Source organism: Pelecanus crispus, chromosome 6, assembly GCF_030463565.1.
Source record: "Pelecanus crispus isolate bPelCri1 chromosome 6, bPelCri1.pri, whole genome shotgun sequence".
NCBI classification, from domain to species: Eukaryota; Metazoa; Chordata; class Aves; order Pelecaniformes; family Pelecanidae; genus Pelecanus; species Pelecanus crispus.
The window spans coordinates 47,093,599-47,115,929 of record NC_134648.1 but is presented as its reverse complement, the minus strand read 5'-3'; the positions used below and the strand labels follow the sequence as shown (position 1 = coordinate 47,115,929).

Here is a 22,331-nt window from a genome sequence, read left to right as displayed (position 1 = left end):
AGTAATCTCGGAAGTCTTTTGACTCATCATCAGGCCAACAATGTGGAATTGTTGAGTAGGTATTAAAATATGGAGACATGTAGGCGCTTAAGCTCCTTTCATTTGCATCCTTCTAGGCCAGATGAGTTTGGCTGCTTCAGAGCTTGCATCTTGAGTACCTGGGGAATTTTGGTCTAATCTGACAGGGGAATCTGCAGTGGGAGTAACACAGCACTTACCCGAGTTGTTTATGCAGGTCCAAATCTCTCACGCAGGTGTGTGAAGCAGCACTGGTTCCTGATGGCAGAAGAATTGTCCACCTGGGAATTTCCTACAGTCTTTCTCAATAACATCTGTCCCTCTGGGATCCTTCTCTCTAATCAAGGAGAAATAGAAGACTCAGTCACATTTCCCCCATGACCAGATTCAAGAAAAGCAAAATGATACTGTTTTTTCACCCCAGCTGTGAGAAAATGTCTAGTCATGGAGTAAAGGGAGAGGGGTGCTTTAGATTTGTTTGTTGATAAATCTGTTTATAATGAGAACCTATTCTGAATGCAAGGAGCAGCCTAGGCTTTATTTCTCTTAGTACATCTTTTGTTCTTTCATGTGTACGTTTCTGTATGCTCAGACATAACAGTTATATAAACTTATGTGCCTTGGCAGTAATCTTTTTTTTTTTTAATAAGGCTTTTAAAATTGTAAAGCTTACACGTACAATTGCAATTAACATCACTTTGATGTTCTGCCTTTGCAGCATCAGAATGTAACAGATTTTTAAATGCTCTCAAAAGTCTGTACGCACACGAGAAGCTCTCTCTCTACACCTGCGGCTGATGTTGGCACGGGTATTACAAAGCAGATGAGTTTTAAGAAACGGAGAGAACTAAGATTTGGAGCATTTCCTCATGTATCCCCTCAGGCTCACATCCAGTGCTGTCACATGTCGAACTCTCCGTCGCGCCTCGCCTTTCTTGCATGGTCAGCGCGTTTCCCGTAGCGGCAGCTGGAACGCCGCTGAGGTAATTTCGCTGGCTGAAAGGCGTACGTGCGGTCAGATGCGGGCCTCCACGCCCCGCCACCCTTTCCACGTTTTCTTGCCCACAAGGCGCCCGGGGCAGGCGAGGCCGGCGGCAGCCCTCCCGCGCCTGCCCCTCAGCAGCGCCCAGCGCTCCCACAGAGACCGGCGGCGGCTCCGGCGGCTGCGGAGCCGGTAGGGAAGCTGGCTCCGGAGCCTCGCCCCCCGGTCCCGGGCCTCCCGCCGCACTGCGTTAGGGCGGAGGAGCCGCTGGGGCGGGGGGAAGCCGCGCTGCCAGGCCGGCCCCTCAGGGCGCCGCGCCGGCTGGGCACCCAGACGCTCCCGCCCCGCTCGGGCGCGGAGCTGCGCTTCAGCCCGCCGCGCCGGGTGCCGCTGCGGGGCTGGGGCGGAGGCACGCAGCCGCCGCCGCGAGGTGCCGGGGGCTCCCGGGCTCCGCTGCGGGACGGGGCGGTGGGGCAGAGGCGGCCCCTCGCCCCGGCACGGAAGGGTTAACGGCCAGCCTGCCCTCGCGGAGGCGGTTGAGCTGGCCCCACCTCCCATTCGACCGCTGGCACGTTCCATTCCCCCCGCGGGGTAATTCCTCCTCCCTCCGCCGCGGCGGCTCTCCTCGTCCCGCAGGAACAGAGCGCGGCGCGGGCGGCGTGTTCATTCACACCCCCCCCCCCCCCCCGGGCTGGGTGGTAGGGCCCACGCGGCGCCGCCCGGCCCACCTCTCCCCCTCGCGCCCCTCCCCGCCGCGCTGGGCGGTGGTAGGGCCCGCTCCGCCCCTCGCCTCCCCCCTCCCCCCCCCCCCGGCGGCGGCGCGGGTGGTGCGTCCCGGCAGCAGCCGCGTTCCGGCCGGCGCCCGCCCCCTCCGCCTTGTCATTGATGTTGTTGTTTTTGTCGCAGGAGCCGGAGGCGAGGCCGGGGCCGCCGCCGCCGCCCGTGGCCGCCGCAGCAGCAGCGGGGCTCGGGCCGGCGCCAGGCATGTCGGTGTGCGGGGAGGCGGTGGGCGCCGGCTCCCTGCCCAGCGAGCTGGTGGTCCACATCTTCTCCTTCCTGGCGGGCCCCGACCGGCTGCGGGCCTCGGCCGCCTGCTCGCACTGGCGGGAGTGCCTCTTCTACCCGGCCCTCTGGCCGCGCCTCCGCCTCAGCCTCCGCGTCTCGCCGGCCGAGCGCCCGCGCCTCGAGTTCCTCATGCGCAAGTGCGGCTGGTTCGTCCGTGAGCTCCGCGTACAGTTCGCCGCCGACAACTACCCCAGCGGCGGAGGGGGGGCGGCGGCGGCGGCGGGGGGCGGCGGCGGCGGCGGCGAGGGCGCCGCGGTGGCGGGCGACGGGGAGGCGCCGCCGCTGTGCCCGCGCTGGCTCGACCTGCTGAGGACCTACCTGGAGCTGGTGCTGTGCGTCCTGAGCAGCGTCCGCAACAACAGGTACCGCCGCCGGGCCGGGCCCGGGGGGAGAGGGCCGCGCCCCGCCCGGCGGGAGCGGGGCGGGGGGGACGGGCAGGCCGCGGGGGCGCTGGGGGGGGCAGGCGGGGCCCCGAAGCCCCCCCCGAGCCGCGCGGGGCCGGGGTCCGGCCGTCCCCTCCGCTTCTGCGGGCGGCAGCGACGCCCGCAGCCGGGAACGGCGCCTGTGGGTGACCCGCGGCGGCCGGTTCCTGCGGGGGCCGCGCCCCTGGAGCCCCGGGCGGGGGGAGAGAGCCGCGGGGTCGGCCTGGCTGAGCCGGTGGGTGTCCCTGCGGCTGCGAGGCGAGCGGAAGCGCAGGCTCTGCTTCGAACTACCCCGGTTTTATCATATCCTCCACTTTGATGGAGAATATAAAGGCAGGCGTGTAGTTGGCAAGCGGCTAGTCGGTGTGCAAGGCAGACGCAGCTGCGATAATAAAAACTTCTTCATCCGTTTGAGGGAAAGGGGGAGCGCGGCTCAGACGGAGCAAGTGAGAGCTGGGAGTTTGACTTTGGTGCCTAAGAAGGCACCTTTCTCACTTCAGAATGTAAGCCCTACTACGGATGGGCTTTAGACCTCTTATGCGTGATTGAAAAAGAATTAATGTCCCGAGACATTAGTAGGGGGGTTGAAATTACAGCACTGGTGTTTTTCTGGAGGGAGAGGGATGGAGTAGCGCCCCGATAAAATACTTTCATCTTTCCAGCTACGAGGGGTTTTGCCGTTGAAAAGCTGAGCTTTCGGGCCAGCTCTCGTGTTACCTGCGAAACTGAGATTTGACTCAGTTTTAACTAGGAGGAGGTTTTTGTGTTTGTTTATTGAAAAAATATTTCAGACGTAGGACTTTTTGACCAAATTGAATTTAAACAGTGGAAGTCTTTTCCTGTGGTTTGGACTTACGATGTGTTTAGATCCTGCTTTTTCACAGACTTACTTTGGCAGGTTAGATAATTTCCTCAGGTTGGAGTTCTTGAAAATGAAAATACTTGCATTCTCTTTACCGTGTGTGGGTGTGATCAAGATAAACATCTTCTAAAAAAGATAATAATCAGATATCCTAATATATGGCCTCTAGTCAGCACCTAGGACAGGAAAGCAAGGATATTACAGTTAGGTTATGATGTGTTTGGAAAGCCATGCAGATTTTAGGATAGGAAATGGTTAATATTATCTCCCCTCTGTGTGCATATAGCTTCACCTATCAAGGCAAAAGAAAAAGCTGCAAGTGTTTCAGGGCATCTTTAGGATGAATTAAACCTTGTGGATGGCCTTTGGAAAACTGTCTGCAACTGAATCATGGTCTGGTCACTGTCCCTCTTTGATCCCAGAGGGATTAGAGAGTAGTTTGAGGCCTTCCTTACTTCCTTATTTTGAACTGTAGCAAGAGAACTTTAAATGTAATTCCTCGTTGGTTTGAGATGAATGCAAATGTGGTGTGTGAAGTCTCACTTTCAATTCCTCTGCTCTGTTGTGCCCAGCAGGTACTTCCTGTGGTGCAACTGCGATGGTTGAGAGTTACAAACCTTCTGAAAATGGCTTCTTGGTCCCAGCTCACCTTTAGCTTAAATTATTTCTTGCCCCGTGAACCATGATCATCTGTCTTGATCAGTCTTGTCATGCGTTTAAGGAGCTTTCACTGAACTGTTGAATCTTTGGGAAATCCAGCTAATGTCATAGGTCATGCCAGACCATGTGGAAAAAATGTTGAAGCAATGTTGGTGATTATCTGATCTGAGACAAATATCATTACATGGACTTGGAATTTTAAAATAAGGAGTATCTGTGGGAGATTGCCTGGGGGTTTTGTTGGAAAAACTAGAATGCCCCCCCGAATCTGAGTCTGTCAAAATTAAATGCGTTATGAGGTGGCTTTTGGTTCATTCTCCATGGCCTTATCGGAAACTTGTACAAGGACACTTGCTTTCTAAAGTTCTTTCTACAGATTCTGTATGCACAGTGTGGCCGAGGACTGTAGTAAAATACTATGTTTCTCCGGTACGCGTTTGCTGGTAGATTAGTATAATTTCAGGGGTGAGCCAGAGGTGAAAAGTTACCAATTCGATAGGATTTTGCATTATTGTCATTTCTTGCTGTCTTCAGATCATTTGCATGCTGCTCTCTTGTTGAAATGAATAATGTATGTCTGGGGAACACAGGGTACCTGGTTATTACAGCAGGCTTTTTTTTATGAGCAATTTTAAAAATTGGGGAGGAGGGGGAGTTTGCATTAAACACTTAACCTTTTATTCAGATTTACTTTCTGAATAAGTTCCTTTTTCCCTTGAAGAGACAAGGTTTTTAGTTTATTTTGATTTTTTTCCCCCTGCAAGGTAACTACCGATAACTGATTAGTTTGCATGTAGAACATTGGGTTTTAGCTCTTTAAGTAGAGTTTTGAGATTGAAAACAAGGTGGGAAGGAGCATTAACATATGCCAAATTGCTGCTTAGTTCTTACTGTGACTGCGTGTCTAAACCAGAGGTATTGTCACCTGCCTGATGCGTAGTTTTGTCTAAGGAATGACTGCAGTCCAGTCACTTTCTCTGCTTCTCTTTACTCATCTGTAACTCAAGGATAATTCATAATTCCTTCTGTGTTTGCCGTGTGTCATTGTACATGGGATAGCTATTGTAATTTCCAAAATAATGGAAACGGCAGCATTTTTAACTTCTCCAGTGGCTGAATCACTGTAAATGCATTCCTTTTGGAATTAAGTTTAAAACAGGATGGTTCTTTCATAACTCCTGTCGGCCCTTATGATAGCTTTTTGGCAGAGAAGTTCAAAGAACTTCCATCTTATACTTCAGAACTGGGGAGGAAGGAATCTACTTTTGTGAAATGGTGTGCTGTTTCTTAACTGTGTAATCTTGTTGTAGGTTTTTAAATCTATTATTAAACAATACAGTAACAACCCCCCTCCTTGCAGGAAACAAAAAATGTACTTTAGATGGCTCTAGAATTCCTTGAGGATTTACAATACCGCAGGACCTAAGAAAAGTAATGACTAAAAGTAATGCAATTTCTAGATGCTCTCTTGGGTAAAGGAGAATGATGTGTATTTTTGCTAATAAAAGCATTTTCTGTACAACATAGAATTGCCAGTTTCTAAGCAAATGTGCATGTTAAGTCTCTAGAAAAATATTTTGCAGTGCCCTTTGCTAATTCTGATGGAATTAAGAAAATGACTACTTGTCCGCAACTTGGTTTAAAAACAACTGATAATATTCTGACAAGTATTACTGCTGGCAGCTAATTATCATCCAAAAAGGTATGTTCTAGGTCTGTTGCATATTTGAGGTAGAGCTCAAGTCGCCATAAACTTTATTTTGTGGGTGGAAGCATATTACTCCCAAAATATTGCCTTAATAGTGCTGGGACCATGATGAGCTCTAAAAATCGGTAATTTATTTAATTAAAAGGTACTAAAGTAGCGTTTATAGTCATCTGTAACTTTTCCATGAGCTGTTATGTTTATGACAGTAAATGAAGCAAAATAACAAAGTATATTATTGTTTAAACAGTTGATGTTCTACTTACTATTAAAAAGAAAGTATTGGGTGGGTATAATGTAGCAAAATCAGGAGGGACAAGTTGTTTCTTACCTGCTCTTAAGAGATCCTAATGATCTGCACCTTGCATCTTCTCAAATTGATCTTTCAAAACTAAGCTCTGGAAGGCAGGTGGGATGGCAACAAACTTTCTGTGAGTCATTTCAGTGCCTACAGCAGCTAATAAGCAACTGCTGATCATTCAGTAGGAAAATCCTGTGTTCTTTCACATAACTCTGAAATCCCAAAGTATGGTCTCTCCTCTAGCTGCTTACAAAGGAAGATAGGAAGGTAGTGATTCCCCCCCTCCCCCCCTTCCTCTGCAGTATGTTAGTTTGTGTGACTTGTTTGGTCTTTGCTGTGGAAACAAAAATGCAGATTATAGTAAAACTGTGGTATTTTGGTGAAGTATGGTATGTATGCTGGGGTTGCCAAAAATTGGTGAATCGCTCAAAACGGAAAACCTCAAATACAGATGCAGTCTACTAATAGCTCTCTTCTATTGGTCTGAGCAGGCAGCTGAAACTGTCCAAAACTAGTATAATAATACAATACGTGTCTTACCGCTTTGTTCATGTTGAATGTAAGCAAGGCTATTTTGTTCTTTTTCCATTGGGTGTTCAAGAAGACCGACCAAAACTGAAGATGGAGCCTAGTAAGAAGCTATTACTTTTAGTATGCATTTTGAGCTAGTGGAAAATAAATGGTTTAGAAATCCCATCAAACTCATGTTTTTCCCCAGCTGTGTGTATGGGTGCTACATAGTATTAAGATGCCATTATGACTTTTAGCAAAAGAGGACAATTAACTTCTAAATAATTTTATTTAAATAGCAATCACTTTACTAACTCTCTGAAATAAAGATGAGATGTGAGCTGAATGCCATAGAGATTATATGACACTGCAAATAGTAGCAAAAACCTAATATTGTGTTGAACTGTGATCAGATTTGTTGATAGTAATAACTGTGCTGTGAATGGAAAAATAATTGGATGTTTTCATTGCTTAAGTTTTGAGGCGGAGAACTTTTCTGTGCGTCTCTGTAGCATGTGAAATGGCAGTCAAATAGATGTAGTAAAAATGTGTGGGATACTAGTAAATAGTGTTTCACGTGTCCTGTGGTTTGGTGGCTCTAAAATTAATACCCCCCTACTGTAGTGTTCACTGGGGGTATGGGTAGCACAAAACAAGACCTGTGTGTGATGTGAATATGCAGGTGATTCAAAATTGTTCTGAAGATTCCATTTTGTCTCTTAGCTCTCAGAATGAAGTCACTGAGATCAGAAGATAAAAGCTTAATTATAGCATTGGCTGTGAACACTGCCTTTCACACCAGGTGGAGGTTTCTGCTGCTTTCCCTGTCATACCAGACTATCTCTTACAGCTTTTGAGGAAAGAAGACCCCAAAATACTGTCAGTGGTGGTGCCAGTGTCTTCAGATTTCCCTGCCAAGCTTATTCTTCATTATGATCAGACATTGTCTTAGTCGGATTTACAGAATATTGAGCATGTGGTCAGGGCTCAGTTTGTATTAACATATCATCATTACAGTAGTCCTGTATTTAAAAGACTAGATCATAAATTGTTAGAATTTTGGAAACAGTTGTAAAATCTAGGTATTTTGCTCTAGTATTTGTCTGACTCGATATGAAGCTTGTGGTGGATCTTGCTCTTAAGTTGTTGTTCACCTATAGAAGAAAAGTAGCAGGTGCAACAGTGGATAGATTTCAGGAAACTAGTGTGCAGTTATTGAATACAGGAAATTCAAAACAGGTAAATTGAGACGTATGGTAGATACCAATTACAGACTGCAATTCATACTTGCTTAAAAAATGTAAAACTGGACTACTTCATACTCCCCCCTTGATAGAATATCAGCTCATACTATGGAGGTTAGTGAATTGGCACCAGAGCTTCCCTACGCTTTGAGCATTGTAATTGTATTGCATTTTCTTCGAAGCTGATCTGAAATGTTAACGTATGATTTGTAAGCCAACAGAAATGAGGATTTATGTAACTTACTTAATTGTCAGCTACAGGTTAATTGGCATCTACTGTTTAAGATTAATTAAACTCGTGTATCCATTTGTGATGAAACTGGAGTTTCTGCCATGTTAATTATCAAGTGCAGACTAGTCCTTGCATGTTAGGAGTAAATCTAATTTACAGCATGTATAAATAAAAAAAAATGTTGACCTAAAACTTAGTCAGCTAAAAAAATAAAAATCTTAAGAGTAAATGCCACACAGATACTCTAAAACTGCAGTCATTTTCATATCTCTTGCTTGATCTTTTTTAGGAATAGAAAAGATGCAAGTCGGAGAAATAAACTGTACTAGGGAAAGGAAAACTGACTGTCTAGCACACGGAGTCATGTCCAGCATCAACTTAGAGGTGGTTCTTTCACTTCTTTTTAGGTATCCCTTCTAAAAATTAAAATTATGTGTCATGGTGGACCACTAATCCTCTTCTGGTCACTGATGGGAAATATTAGAACAGCTTCCCCTACTTTGATATAACAGAAATTAGACACTGGTAGGGTGTGAGAAGCTTTCACTTTTCCTGTCTGAGGTTTGTGTTGCCTCAATTGAGGCAGGTTTGGGCTCCCATTTGTAACCCAGCTGCAACACGTAAGTGCTCAGATAGGGTTGTTTGTGGTTGTGTGCTACGTGGGCATTAAATGCAGTGTTAAATGTTAAAAGGAATACGTATTTGATGTTTTCATCTGTGACAACACACATGTTCCAAGGATTAAAAAGTGCATGAAAGCACTGCTAAAAGTTTTCTTCATGGTGCTGGCCTGCTGAAAATACTCCTGCAGTGACTGAAAACTGGCATTTGCTTTTACAGTCGGATTCAGCAGTTTGTGTAGTCCTCTCCCCCTTTATACTTCAGTATCATTTTTTTGTAGTTCCATATGTGCCTGTATTCCAGGACAGTAGGATGTTTCCCAAAACAGACTACATGTTCCATGTAATAATGTGTTCTTACTGCCTGTGTTTGTCTTATCCAGAATGATTCCTCACCGTGTTTTAATTTTGTGTACAGATTCCTTTTTATTTTGTCGTTTCTAGGAACCTCCAGAAATTAAGTCTCTTCGGGGATATAAGCATTCTGCAGCAACATGGAAGTATATCAAATACATACCTCGGCAAGGTTGACCCTGATGGCAAGAAGATTAAGCAGTAAGTTTTATTTGGAAATTATCAAAATTTGCAAATTATCAAATACATTAAAATAGTAAGAACAGATAACAGAACACAGATTTTCATGCCTGAAATACATGAGTGAGAAAGCTTTATGTTTTTTAATAGGATGAGAATCTGAATTCTTACATTGAGTTAATTTGTTTTCCTACTATTTACATGAAGTAGTCTGGTTTTGTGGCTTGCTTTTTCCCCTTGTCAGCAGGGTGAGAATCCTTTCTTTCCTCTTTTCGTTGTGTTCTAGAAACAATATTATGTTAATGGCACAAAAGGGAAGGAGAGATGGGGGGTTGTTACCAGCATCTCTACTATTGCTGTATGTGAAAAAATTAGAAAAGGAAGTAATCTGTTGTATTTCACAAGAATTGAGGACATGTAGCAAGTAAACTTGAAAGAGAACTTAAACACAAACATCTTATTTCAAGTTGCAGCTCAAAACTAGGTTATGTATTTGCAGAATTCCTGGAAGATCATAGCTCACAGTGTGCTTGTTTAGTTCAGAGGTGTATTTTAGCTTGCCATAATTACATTACGGTACAGTCCTTGAATGCTTATAATCAGAATAGCTAGTTCTTCTTCTTTGGAAAAGGTTAAGTACCATGTAAAAAGCTAGTGACTTCTGGAATAAATTACCACAGAGGAAGTGATGCTAAGTTAACTATTTTAGCAGTTCTGCTAAAACTTTCCATATAGATAAAACTTGAATAACATAATTTTCATTTGTGTCAGTTTAAACATCTTCCAGTAGCTGGGGAGTGGAATAAGTACAGCCACTCTAGATTTTTACTATTATTTTTTAGAGTGTTTTTAGAGCTAGTGTAGGTATATTATCAGATCAATGTGTGTATGTGAACACAGCCATCAAGCTAAATGTTTGACTGACTTAAATTTGCAAAACAGTGCAAATACAGATGTGTCTCACATACTGTGTCTCTGTCATCCATTATGCTTAGAATGCAGAACTTAGAGCAATTTGGGATTCTATTTAACATATGTACTGTAGTGCTGTGTGCAGGTAAAAGGCTGATTTGATAAAAGCTCCCTTTTTTCATATCCTTTGTTGTGAAAACATAAATATATAATCAAATCTTTGCCAAAGGGCTTGAAGAGAGCCATCTAAGCAGATGTTTACTCAGCTGAGTGCATGGTTAAACATTTCTTCAAACAAATAACAAAAATAAGTATGCACGTTTCGGAGCCATAAACCATTCAAAACTCATCATCTAATTTGAAGTTAGTCTTTTAGGTGAATATTGACCTTTGCACATTTTGGAATGAGCAAATAAATGCTACCTTTTTTTGTCTGTTTGGTTTTGGTGGGGATTTTTTTCTAGAATAAAACAATGTATTTGGGACCTGCTAGGCCTTTTCTAAATTAAGGGAAAGCTGGCAGTGTTTTATTCAGTGTTCTCAAGTTCATCAGCACTAGCAGCAGATTTACTTCAGGAAGTAAATCTTTATGGCTCCTTAGTCCTGTCTTATGCATTTGGGGTTTGCATCAGTTGAGTTGCAAAACATAGATACTGGTAAATAACACTGAAAGATACCGAGCAACCTTTGGAGACAGTGTTATTGGCAGTTGAGGATTTTTGGAACCCATATGGTGATAAATCTTACTAGTTGTTTCAGGAACTTCCTGCAATTAAAGCAGTCGGGGAAGAAAATGAGACACTTCCTTAAGTCCATAGTATTCAGCTGGCTGTAACAGACCATGGGTGAAATCTCAGCTGGTACATGACCATTAGGATGCTCCCCCAGGTTGAGACTAGGGGTTGTTCTGAAGGAGAGGAGGCTTTGGATTGTGTTTTCAAAAATGTACTTTTGCAGTGATCAGCATGGGTTTGTAATACTTGTTCTTCTTCTGTACAGCATATGTGTCCCTGGTTACTTTCTAAAATTCTCATTACAGCTTAGTTCACTGCTGTTGGGAAGCTCAGCGTAAACAATACATTTGTCTTGAGTTGAACAAAGGGTAGTTGTTTAAAATCTTGGCTTTCTGAAATCTGCTTCCCATGATTGACCCGTGTGGTTCAGATAGTTTGGTTCCAAAAAAAACAGTTTAGCCTCTGTTATTAAACAAAACATTTTGATTGATAGTCTTTAATTAAACAAATGGGCTCCATATGGACCTTAGTAATATGTTTGTTTCCTGTCCAGGGCCATCTATGTGCTTCAGTACTGGCCAGGACTGGATTTGGGTCTTAAACAGTAACTCAACTTGTCTAGTCAGGCTTCGGTCTGTTCTCTGGTTGAAAGTGCCATTTGGGGCATTAATTCTGAAAGTAATTTATTTTTATTTTTTTATTTTTAAATAGTTTGCTCCAGTATGATCATTTGTAGGTTTCAGGTTGATGGTAAACATCCCATAATTGCTGCTTAGAGGGAGCAAAGGGGACTGATGAAGTACACTTGTTGAGGTATCACTAGGTTATGTTGCTTTCTTGCATGTGCAGAGCTCTGCTTATATTTTGTGTTATACCGACTAAACCATGCTTAAACTTCAGCTTTATATGCAAGCTTTAAGATAACCGTATGTAAGTTAGCATAAATGTTGTACTACCTGCTAGGCAGTTGAAGTAAAAGTTAACGTGATAATAAAGTAAGTGTTAATTCCCAAGAACTCACTTAATGTGTCTAAATTTCTAGAACACCGTTCAAACTATTTTTGCAAACTCCAGTTAGGTTCTGTCTGTTTTATGTGCATAAAAATTTGCAGCGGAGGAAAAACCCCTGTTAGGGTGTTTGAAAAATGTATTTGAAATACATTAAAACTAATCGCATGTGGTTTATGTTGTGCCTTATATAAAAGCAGGTATTAAAAACAATTCAAAAGTGATCACTATTAAATATTCTCTATTGACATGTTTGATCCCCTTTTACAAAGAATTGGGGGAAGGTGGCTAGAAAGTTTTCTTAGGACCTGTGGTTGGTAGACTATCAGCACAAGTCTAAATACTTGTATAAATACTTCGGTGCTTGCACTAAAAAGTTGGTGTGTAGATAGTATTAAATCAGAATCTCTCTTTTTAAGAGTTATTTAGTGCAATTCCCACAGGGGACAAAACCCACCCTACAGCTGCAGAGTTCTGTATCATATTTCTTTTCATTAAGTTGTGTGAGTACTAGAACAGTACTTTTCTAAGCTTAGATGTTTAAGTCATATCAGAAGCACAGTTTAAACAGATTTTTAGTGCAGTGAGGTATATAGATGGTAGTATTCTACTGAGCATCTCAAAATTGATTTGTCATCTTTTCAGTTGTTCTGTAAAATATTACAAACACTATTGACTACTTGGACTATTACAAAATAAATTCTACCATTGCTGCAACCGTTGCAGCACCTTTCATAGATGTGTATGGTGACAGGGGGGAGGGAAGAGTCTTTGTTCGCTGGAAGAAATTAGAGAGGTTCCTGTGGTAGAACCTTTTTCTCTGGGGGACTGTCAGAGAATCTGCCTTTAATTTAAGCATTGGCAGGAATAATTATGAAACAAACATTGCCAGGATCAAAGAGGGCTCATCTGAACCGTAAAATAATTTAGGAATAAAATAGCAAAACTATACTATCTGTGACTCTCGACCTGTTGTTTAAAACTGTATTTAATTTGTGTTGCAGTTGCCAGTCCTCAGTTTAAAAACAAAAATATTCAGAGGAAGACCTGGAAGAACTGAAGTCTTTTAAACCTGATGACTATACTAGGCAAAACCTTAGGAACTATTCTGAGGTGTATAATAGATAAATACAAGAACCACACCAACTTTTCCACTTATAAAGAGAAGTCAAGCCTTGCAGACCCAGTACATTCTTAGGAGAAGGAAGAAAGCACATGCAGGCAAGGGAGAGGATGAATAAGGATTTGCAGAGGGAGGGGATGGATAAGGATTGATCTTTTAACTTTCTTACAACAGAAGGATTATGGGGCATGAAAGGTAGTAGGTGACAGGTTCAGAGGAAGCAAGAAGAGGGGGGAATCACACTGCAGAGTTCTTTATTATTGGATGTTACAGTTGCTAAAAGCCTACTTGGCCCAAAGCGGAGCCTGGATAAATTTGTGGAAGTGAGGTCCCTGAAGGTTACTAAATACAGAAAGCCACCTCTGGCTCAGGCGGTCTGAGTTACAAATTTTTTGAAACTAAGGAGATATTTGAGAAATATCCCTATGTGCTTTCCTTGTTTTGTTGCACTTCTTAAGGTGTTAGTGTTTCTCTGCTGTCAGTCAGGATACTGGGCTAGATAAGCCTTTAATTTTGTCTGGACATCATCTCAATTAAAGATACGTGGATGAGAATAATAACTTTATAACATTGTTTTCCTTAGATGTATGAAGTATACAGATATTCATAACAATAAAGGAAAAAGCGTTCCGTGCAAAACGTTACCCAATTTGAGGCACAAAGATTTCTGCCAATTTTGTACTGGAGGGTTTATATCTTATTTCTTGGCGTTTCATGGAACTGTCATAGCCTGGCTCAACTGCTTCCCTTAAATGCTGATCTTTCCTTCTGGCTGACCAGGGTTTGAGATCAAACTCTCATCTACGCATGTGTCCTAGAATGCGTATGCTCAAAGAACACTTGTCATTTGGGCAGGAGGACCCTTTTGGGCCTTAGCAGCTGTGGGATGAACACTGGAAAATTATTTATTTGGAGAGAGTTTGACTGTACTATTTGAATTTAGTGTTCAAAAATCTTATCTTAAAATACTTTGTTGCCTTCCTGAATTAAATATCTAACTTAAAGAACATCCCTTCATGAAAAAAATAAAGGGGTAGGAGAGGTGGGACGCATCAGATAAGTGCATAATAATCATGCAGAGTAATAAATAGCGTGAGGATTTTGGCAGTGCCAGAATCAGCTGGCACTGATAATCTGAAATTGAAATGTTACCAGGTCCAAGGTGTTTTGGTAAAATTTGAACGTGCTGACACTTGAAAATCCAGTTAGCTGTACATTTGGAACTATTTAAGGGCTCTTCTCATATGTTTGTTCTTTACCCTTTAACGAACAAAGTCAAGCAAGTAGTTTCGGGTCATTCTAACTTATGCTCAAAGTCAAGTTTCTGCAACCTTTCATTGAAAATTACCTTTTTTTTTTCCATATTGAATTTGCAGTTCTGGAGAGGTTAGCAAATATGAAAAGCTGTTTTTGAAAACAAGAACCATGTTTTAAAAGCATTACAGGTTTTCTTATTTGCATAACCTTAAAATGTATGTGGGAGGGTGTTAAATATGTGCTACGAAATACATGAAATGAAGGTTCATAGCGTGCCACTGTTTTTGGAAAACAAAGTACATAATTTTTGTCAAGATAGTTTACAATTTTAACCTTTTAAGTGCAGTGAAGGTTAAATTGCCATGGGAGGTCTGCAGAGTCAGGTTCTTACATTTGTAGTTCACAAGAACCGTAGTAATAGCACCTTCCTGCAAAATAAGGCCATAAATGAAAGAATGATTCTCAAATTAAAAAAATAGAATGGTATGCAATTGGTAAGAGTAAACCATGTGTAATAGGAACATTGTCTGTTTTGTTTGCTTGCAGAATACAGCAGCTGTTTGAAGAGATACTAGGCAATAGCAGGCAATTGAAATGGCTGTCTTGTGGGTTTATGCTGCAAATAGTAACTCCCACATCATTGTCCTCCTTATCAAACCCCATAGCCAACACCATGGAACATCTGAGCTTATTGGACAACCACATCCCTGGTAATACCACTCTTATCACTGCAGTTGAATTGGAGCGCTTTGTGAATCTGCGTTCGCTCGCTTTGGATTTCTGTGATTTTACAGCTGAAATGGCAAGAGTCCTGGCTGACAGCAACCATGTGCCTTTGCATCGACTGTCTCTCTTGGTCCACAGTGTTTCCATAATGCACAAGTCATTGGACAGTATGCCAGAAGATGAGAATTGGAAGGCACTGACTCGCAACAGCACTAATCTTCGGGTCTATATAATGGCTTTTGATGTCAAGAGTGATGATATGTTAAGGATTCTTAAGCCCAGTATCCCCCTAGAGAGGATTCACTTTGACAGCTACATCACTTGTGTTTCAGGGGCTGTTGTTGACCTCATATCCAGGCAGTACGACAAGTTCCTCACTCATTTTATACTAATGAATGATGTGATAGATATGTCTGGCTTCCCAGATCTTAGCGACAACCGGAATGAAGATCCACTTGTCTTATTAGCCTGGAGGTGCACAAGACTGTCTCTCCTAGCTGTTCATGGTAGGTAATAACGCTGCACGGGCATAGTATATGATGTTGAAATACACCACTACAGCCTTTCTGATCATAATGTGTTTTAGTAGAGTGGTGTTCAAAAGTCTGCTGCACAGTTGCTGTACACGCTGTTGTACCTTTTACTGGTATTTTTGTGTTTGAAAATACAAAGGTGTTTATTGTGTGCGAGTTCTAAACATACTTGTGCCTTACTAACTTCTATGGAGAAGTCACATAGGATTTTATTAGACTGCTGACAGAAATGAGGATAACTAAGAATTGAGCGTTCCAGGAGGTTTATCCTGAAAGCACTCTGCACTGTGCAAGTTCCACCAAGTGACTGGTTATGTGAATGTGAACATGGAAAACATTTGCTGTTTTACTCTGAGCTCATATGCTGGCAAGATTACATGATTGTGCTTCCTGTTTGTAAATAACATGGCTTAAGTGCCCTAAGGCTGAGGGGAGGAGAGGAAGCCTGTTACCAGTTTGGTAAGACTTTGCCAGCAGATGAAGGCTGAAAAATACAATGTGGAGGAGGTTGCCTCGCTGAGTGCGTTGGTGTCACCAGTAATACCAGAGCTACGTTTATCCCACCTATTTATTTGCCATCTAATTGCGAAGGGGGGGGGGGAAAGGTGTGCATTTGTATTCAGCTCTGTCATCAGTACAGTACTTGCTAGAAGTTACAGTTTGGCAAATTTTAAGGCATCTGAAACTGAAATAATGCAGAACAGTTCTTTTTGTTTATGCTGGAATCAGCTTACCAAGACCAAGTTTGCCGATGCATGAAGGAGTTAAGTGATGACTCTATTGTGTTGCATAAGAATGAATGCCAGTTTCCTGAGGCTGCTTGGGGGAGTAAATCTCCACTCACTCTGCACAAACCAGAGAGACCTTCAGCAGTGAAGGTTGTGCATTCAGATTTCCGTTGGCTGAAGTCAGAAGGTCCTGCTGTATTTGCTAGAAAAAGTTTTTCCACTGTCTTCTACTGAAAAATCATAGCGGGGGGGAAAGTCAATTCAGCTGTCTCTCCTTTATAGTGTCCAAGTCTGGCAGATTTTGGATACTGGCACGTGACCTTACTCACTCTAAATGCAAATTTTAGGGGTTTCCTTTAACATTTGGATACAAATTTGAGGACCTTTTGAAAAATTAAAAAAAAAAAACCCCATGTTACCTTAAATTATCCTCCTACTACAGGGAAGTCCTCTAATATATTATCTGAACTTAAAAAGATGGTAAAATATCTGAACATAAGGTAGCATAAATATCATTTAATATCATTGTGTGTCTATTCAGTAGGGTATTAGTCTGTGCAGAGCATTGGGAAAGCAAATGCCTTCTACAGTTCTGTTTAGCAAATGGTTGTTGCTGCATCTTCTTTCTTTGGAGAGATGCTGTGTATACCGGGGGGGGGGGGAGAACAGCCAAATATCACCCTTGCTCTGATGTTGGGATTCAGGTTCTATACCCTTCTTTTGTACCCTTCTTTTCTTCCCTCCTTGCAGCTGAAGCTAGCTAAGCTGCTTATAAACGCCTCCTGATCTTTTTTTAAGCTGTGAATATGACTTCTCTGGTACTATAGCATAAGCATCTTTCTTCTAGAGTAGCAACTGTGAGAAGAACATGACTAGGAAGAAAGATCTAGAATGTTGTGATGCTTCAGTACAGCATCTTAGCCTCACACTTGTATTTTCTGAGGTTTACCAGGTAATGGTTTCTGGCTCCACTTGTCATATTCTTCATGATACTATCAAGCTTCCTTCAGGAAAAAATGGTGGGTTTGTTCAAGATACCATAATTTGCTTTATATGTAAGTGCTCAGGTTTCTTCTCCTGTCTCTTGAAGTGGTTATTCTTCAGTTTCCGATACTTCTCAGGATTTTTGCTTTTCTCTCTTTGGCTATTAGTTTGCTCTGAAAAAGGCTTTGATTTACGTATAGTTTTGGCTGCCACTTGTCACTGACTAAAAGAGGAGGGGGAAAACATACCCTAAGGACACTCTTTTTCCTTGGGTGCCTCGAGATTCTCTTCTGTCTTTTGTGGGAAGTCATATCTTTCCACCAAGGTAGCATCTTCAGGAACAGAAGAAAGCTGATTGAGGGGTATTAAATATGTTCTTGCAGAAAGAAGAAAGGGTGTGAAGATTGTGTGGTCATTTGGGATGGGATGGGGACAGCAGGATAGTCAGAGTGGTATGATCTGGCACTGTGAATAAAAAGCACAGCCCATCTATGGGGGCTGAAGCCTTCTCTCCTCCACCTGCCCTTAAGAGAAGGACACTTCATGCGATTTTCAAGACTTTGTGTTGTAAACATACTGTGTTACCTATGAGATTCTCAGTTTTATTCTGCCTGTGAGCAAAACTGAAGTTGAAATTTTTACTGTCAAAGGAAAACAAGTTATGGTGTGCCCATGGTGAATTTGTTGTTCCATGATAACTTGTAGTGAAGTGATCATTCCCTCTTACCTCTGAATACTTAGCTGCGCAGAGGCTTTTTGGCTGCTGGAAGGTTACTGAGAAACTTCAGGCAAAACTTTTGAAAGGAGAGTTAATTTAAAATGAGATTAAGTTGAGAATAAGATGGTTGTTCCAGAGCATAGAGGATCTGACTGTAAAAAGTTAAAGCAAAAGCCATACACCTGAACCACAAGGATGGTACAGGGGACTTAACCACAGTTGTTGTTCCCTTTATTCTTGCACTTTCTGACAAGGATTTATTTAGTAAGTTCCTTTACGATCAAGATGACTGGAAGGTGTTGTGACCTCCTTCCAGTCCTGATAGGGGAATGTCATCGTACAGGTGGAATTTTCCACTGGGTTTAATGTCCTACAGTCTTATTGACAGCTTCATCTTCTGTGGACAGTTGTGCTGGAGGTGATGCATCAGCAGATGAAAACTGTGGGAATTCATGCATTCCTAATAGTTAATATACCAGAAATGAGCCATACAGATGTGTGCAGGCTTCTTTGTTTAAAACCTACCCTGAGCAATGTATTTACAGGAAACCTTAGAGACAAACAGTAGGAAAAAGTAAAAGAAAACAGAATGAAAAATTCTCCTTTCCTTATTACTTTAACATCAGTTTTCTTCATTCTTTAACTAGCTGTCTTATTTTGATACATTATGATGTACAGCATGTTAACTGCGTTGTTGAAGACCAAACCACAGTTAGTTTTTATTTCTCAGTAGCTTAATTTTCCCGGTTCAAATACTGTGCAGACTGCAGCTTTACTTGGAATCTAAGTGGGCATCTCACCGAGAGGCTTAGCACCTGTGAGAATGATGATGAAGACAGAAATGAGCCTTTCCTTTTGCAATGGAAGGGCTGACTTGGCAGAGCTCCCAAAAAGGGAAGTTCCCAGATCATCTGTGGCTTGCATCTGAGTAAGGGGGAGCTCAGCATTTGCCTTAGCCAGGCTACATAAAGCTAACTGGTAACTGGGGAGTAGGTGTTTTTAAAGAGGGATGCCAGTATATGCTAATGGGAGAGAGGGAAGCTTCATAATTATGTTTCATCTCAGATAGAATAACAAGATATATGTAGGTTTTGGGTTTTTTAATACTGGTGTGACCTATTTCCTGGAGAGGCTTCTGGTTTGTGTGTGTTGGGGTTTTTTGGTTGGTTGGTTTGTTTTGGGTTTTTAAGTTTATCTCTAATGCAACAAAAGCAAACTTCAGATTTTTTTCTAGCACAAGTGCAGCTTTAAAACAGCCCTTTTATACATTCACTTAAAGTAATTGATTACTCACTTTTTTCATTCTATTTATTTATACTATGAAGTAGACCACAGGAGGTTTGAAATTGTAGATACAACTTAACTCGGAGTAAAGTAGTCCACTTTTCTACAAGTGGTGAAAAATTAAATCTAGAAAAGCTTGGTCAAACTACCTGAAATATTTTTGTTCAGAATATAAAATGGGGCTTTACCACTTGCAACCAAAAAAAAAAAAAAAAAATGCTGTGGGGGGGATTCTGCCAGATGGAAGATGACAAAGTAGGTTGAAAAGGGTGTTGAGATGCTCTGGTATTAAGTGCTTTGGTAAAAAGATGCCTTGTAACAAAATGACTGAGCAACTTTTTTTTTTTTTTTTTCCCTCCTAGGTTACACAGTTTGGGCTCATAATCTTATTGCAATCGCTCGTCTTCGTGGCTCTGACCTGAAAGTTCTCGAAGTCACAGAAGAAAGCATTGATTTTGACCAAGGAGAACTGGCTGATCAGGATGTGGATCCAGTACACAATCTCATTGAGCAAGTATCTCTCGGATTGGGTCGACCTTGGCACGCAGTCATGGACATAGAGCTGCTCAGTGTCTTCACTGAGCCAACCCGTCACTTTTACAGAGAGATGCAGAGCTTCAGTGAAGGCATTTAGCTCCTTATCTACAATTCCTGTGGTTACATATGCAAGTAGGGTCCTATTATGTTTTTTCAGTAGCGTGAATTAACCCCTTTTGTGCTGTGTTTAATCAGTATTAGCTATATAGAATTATATATGTGTATTCTACTTCTTGATCAAAGAACGTAGTCGGGTATTGGTTTAGAAGCTGAAAGTGGCAGTGTTTAGGGTTTTCACGGTTAATGGACTTGTCTACCAAACCTTACAGAGATACAGCCAAAGGCTGTCTGAGGTTGCCGGCTAACTTTACTTTTATTGAGTAACTGCATTTTGAATGATTTTACTGCTATATCGGAGTTCTGTGCTCTGGAGCCAACTCTTTTTAATACCCATATCCATAGCCCAGTGGATTTCTATGCTGTCATTGTGTGCTTAATCGGGTAGCATGCTACTTAATAGGCTTAAAAGGAAGAGAAGTCTATCCCGGGCTGTTTGTTGTAAGACTCTCACCTTGCTTTATTTCACGTGCAGATTCTGAAGCGTGACTGAACTACCATTCTCAGCTTTTCTCGGCTGTTAAGCGGCGGTGCGAAACACTAGCTTTTTAGGTACCCGCACTTACAGCTTCACTCCATAAGCTGTAGTCTTTTGGATTCTTTGCAAACGCCTCCTCGTTTATTCTCATGTTCTGTCATCTTCCTAAAAGTTAGCTTTGGGCCAAAGTTTAAAAGAAAAAAACAAGAATGTGCACTCCGATGAGGTAAAAACATAACAGTGAAGACTTCAATACAAAGGTATACACCTGCAAACAAACGTTAGTCGTGAAATCCCTAGCAACCAAGTCACTGGATTTTCTCTGTCAGCGCCTGTGTCAGCTGCCAAAGAATAGATTAAAAACGAAGAAGTGCCCACATGCTGGCAGGGGCAGGCCAACTTTGGCCAGCCAGATACTGCTAGATTGTAATATATAAGGTCGAATTTCGACCTGTGGTACACAGCTGTGCTGTGGCTCAGTCAGCAACCTCAGAACTCTTAACAAACATGCACCTGTTTCACTGTGAATAGTGAATGTAAAGGAAGGAAAGGAAACAAATACAAAGCTTGTTCTATCACAGGTATGAGCTGCTATGATGCATGAAGAACATTCCATGAAGTATGTTTTAAAATCTTGTTATATCTGAGAGGCTTTAAAAGCCGATTTAACTGTTTCAGGGCAACCGCGGTACAGACGTGGTCTCTGTGAGACTTCCACCTGACCCCAGTTTTAAGTGGTACGAATGTTGTGCATTTAATGTTTAAAGGACAGTCTGCAATAATAAAGTAAGTGGCCAACGTGGGTGCCCAGCAGTGCTGAGACCTGGCTGCTATATTGTAAGCTTTGGAAAACACAATTTATGCAACAGATGTCCAGATATGATTCTATTTATGGAAAAAGTTTATATGTGTTTTACAAATGGTTTTACCATCTTATATTAAAATGACCTTTTGACAGGTGTGCGCTGTTTTGTCTCCAGTGAGCACATACCATGCGGATTTTATATGTACATCAGTAGAGTGAATCCACTGGCACAGTGTGTGTATATGCCAGATGTGGTGAGATTTTATCTTATAAATGTGATCAGATAAAAAAAAAAAACTCCTGACAGAAAATGTAAGGAAACCAGCTGAATGTTTGAATTGATGACTGATGTTGTATGGTTTATGTTAAATGTATATTCTTTTAATCGACGAATAAAGCATTAAAAATTGATCGCTGTATAAAATATTTTATTGTATCAGCATGAAGATTTTTAGAATTCACATGCAACATCGTTCATAAGCTGTGTATAACTGGTAGCTCCCATTGTGTTTAGGTCAACAGACAAGTCTAAAATAAGTCATACAGTAATTTTTTTAATTTGGCTGAATTTTGTCAACATTTTTGGGGGGTGGAGGAAGGGGGAGGATGCTTTGCTAAAAATCAGACTATCAGACCAGTTAGCACAAGCAGTATATAAGTAATATGACTTAATAGACTGATACAGTAAACTGTGGATTGTAGAATATAGAAGACTATTTTTGAGAAATTCCTGCATCCATTGCAATTGCTTAAATCAAAATCTAATGTGCTCAAGAGAAATGTGTAGTACTTCTTTGGTGTCCCACTATTAAATAGATTATGAATACCTGCAATGCTTCGGTTTGACGTTTTATCCATACTCAGGGGTACGTAGCTGTGCATTCTGAATGAAAACGGCAAATGTCTGGTAAGCTGTCGAAGAGCTGCCATGCCCTGCGATGGCTGACTGTGCTGTGAGAATTGTCGGAGTGGCTGTTCAGTGTGTGCGTGCCAAGCACGGATTTCATTTGAGCTTCTGAACTTCATTTTATGATAGTCCAAACCGCTACCAGGAGTGGGAATTGTGCTGCTTATTGTTTAAGCAGTCTCCTACATCTTCTGGATTTGGTGTGCAAGATCACGTACCAACTTACGGAAGATACGCTGTGGGTCACGTAGATAAGGTAAATACAATTACAGCTTTTCATGTTCCAGTAAAGTGAAATAACAGGACTTGGTCTCTGTGCCTTTCA

The 22,331-nt window shown here is 42.0% G+C and overlaps 1 protein-coding gene across 2 annotated transcripts; it reads left to right on the top strand.

The window, feature by feature from the left end:
• Nucleotides 1-884: 884 nt before the first annotated feature.
• On the top strand, nt 885-21,510 carry FBXO33 (F-box protein 33). Of its 2 annotated transcripts, XM_075712413.1 has the most exons (5): nt 885-1,001; nt 1,907-2,427; nt 9,066-9,176; nt 14,736-15,421; nt 19,525-21,510. In XM_075712413.1, exons 1-5 carry the CDS (start codon nt 888-890, stop codon nt 19,794-19,796), a joined length of 1,704 nt encoding a protein of 567 aa, XP_075568528.1. In that variant the 5' UTR covers nt 885-887; the 3' UTR covers nt 19,797-21,510. The 2 variants fall into 2 exon arrangements, with proteins under 2 accessions (XP_075568528.1, XP_075568529.1); XM_075712414.1 differs by lacking the exon at nt 885-1,001 and having other exon boundaries at nt 1,971-2,427.
• The last annotated feature ends 821 nt before the right edge of the window (nt 21,511-22,331 follow it).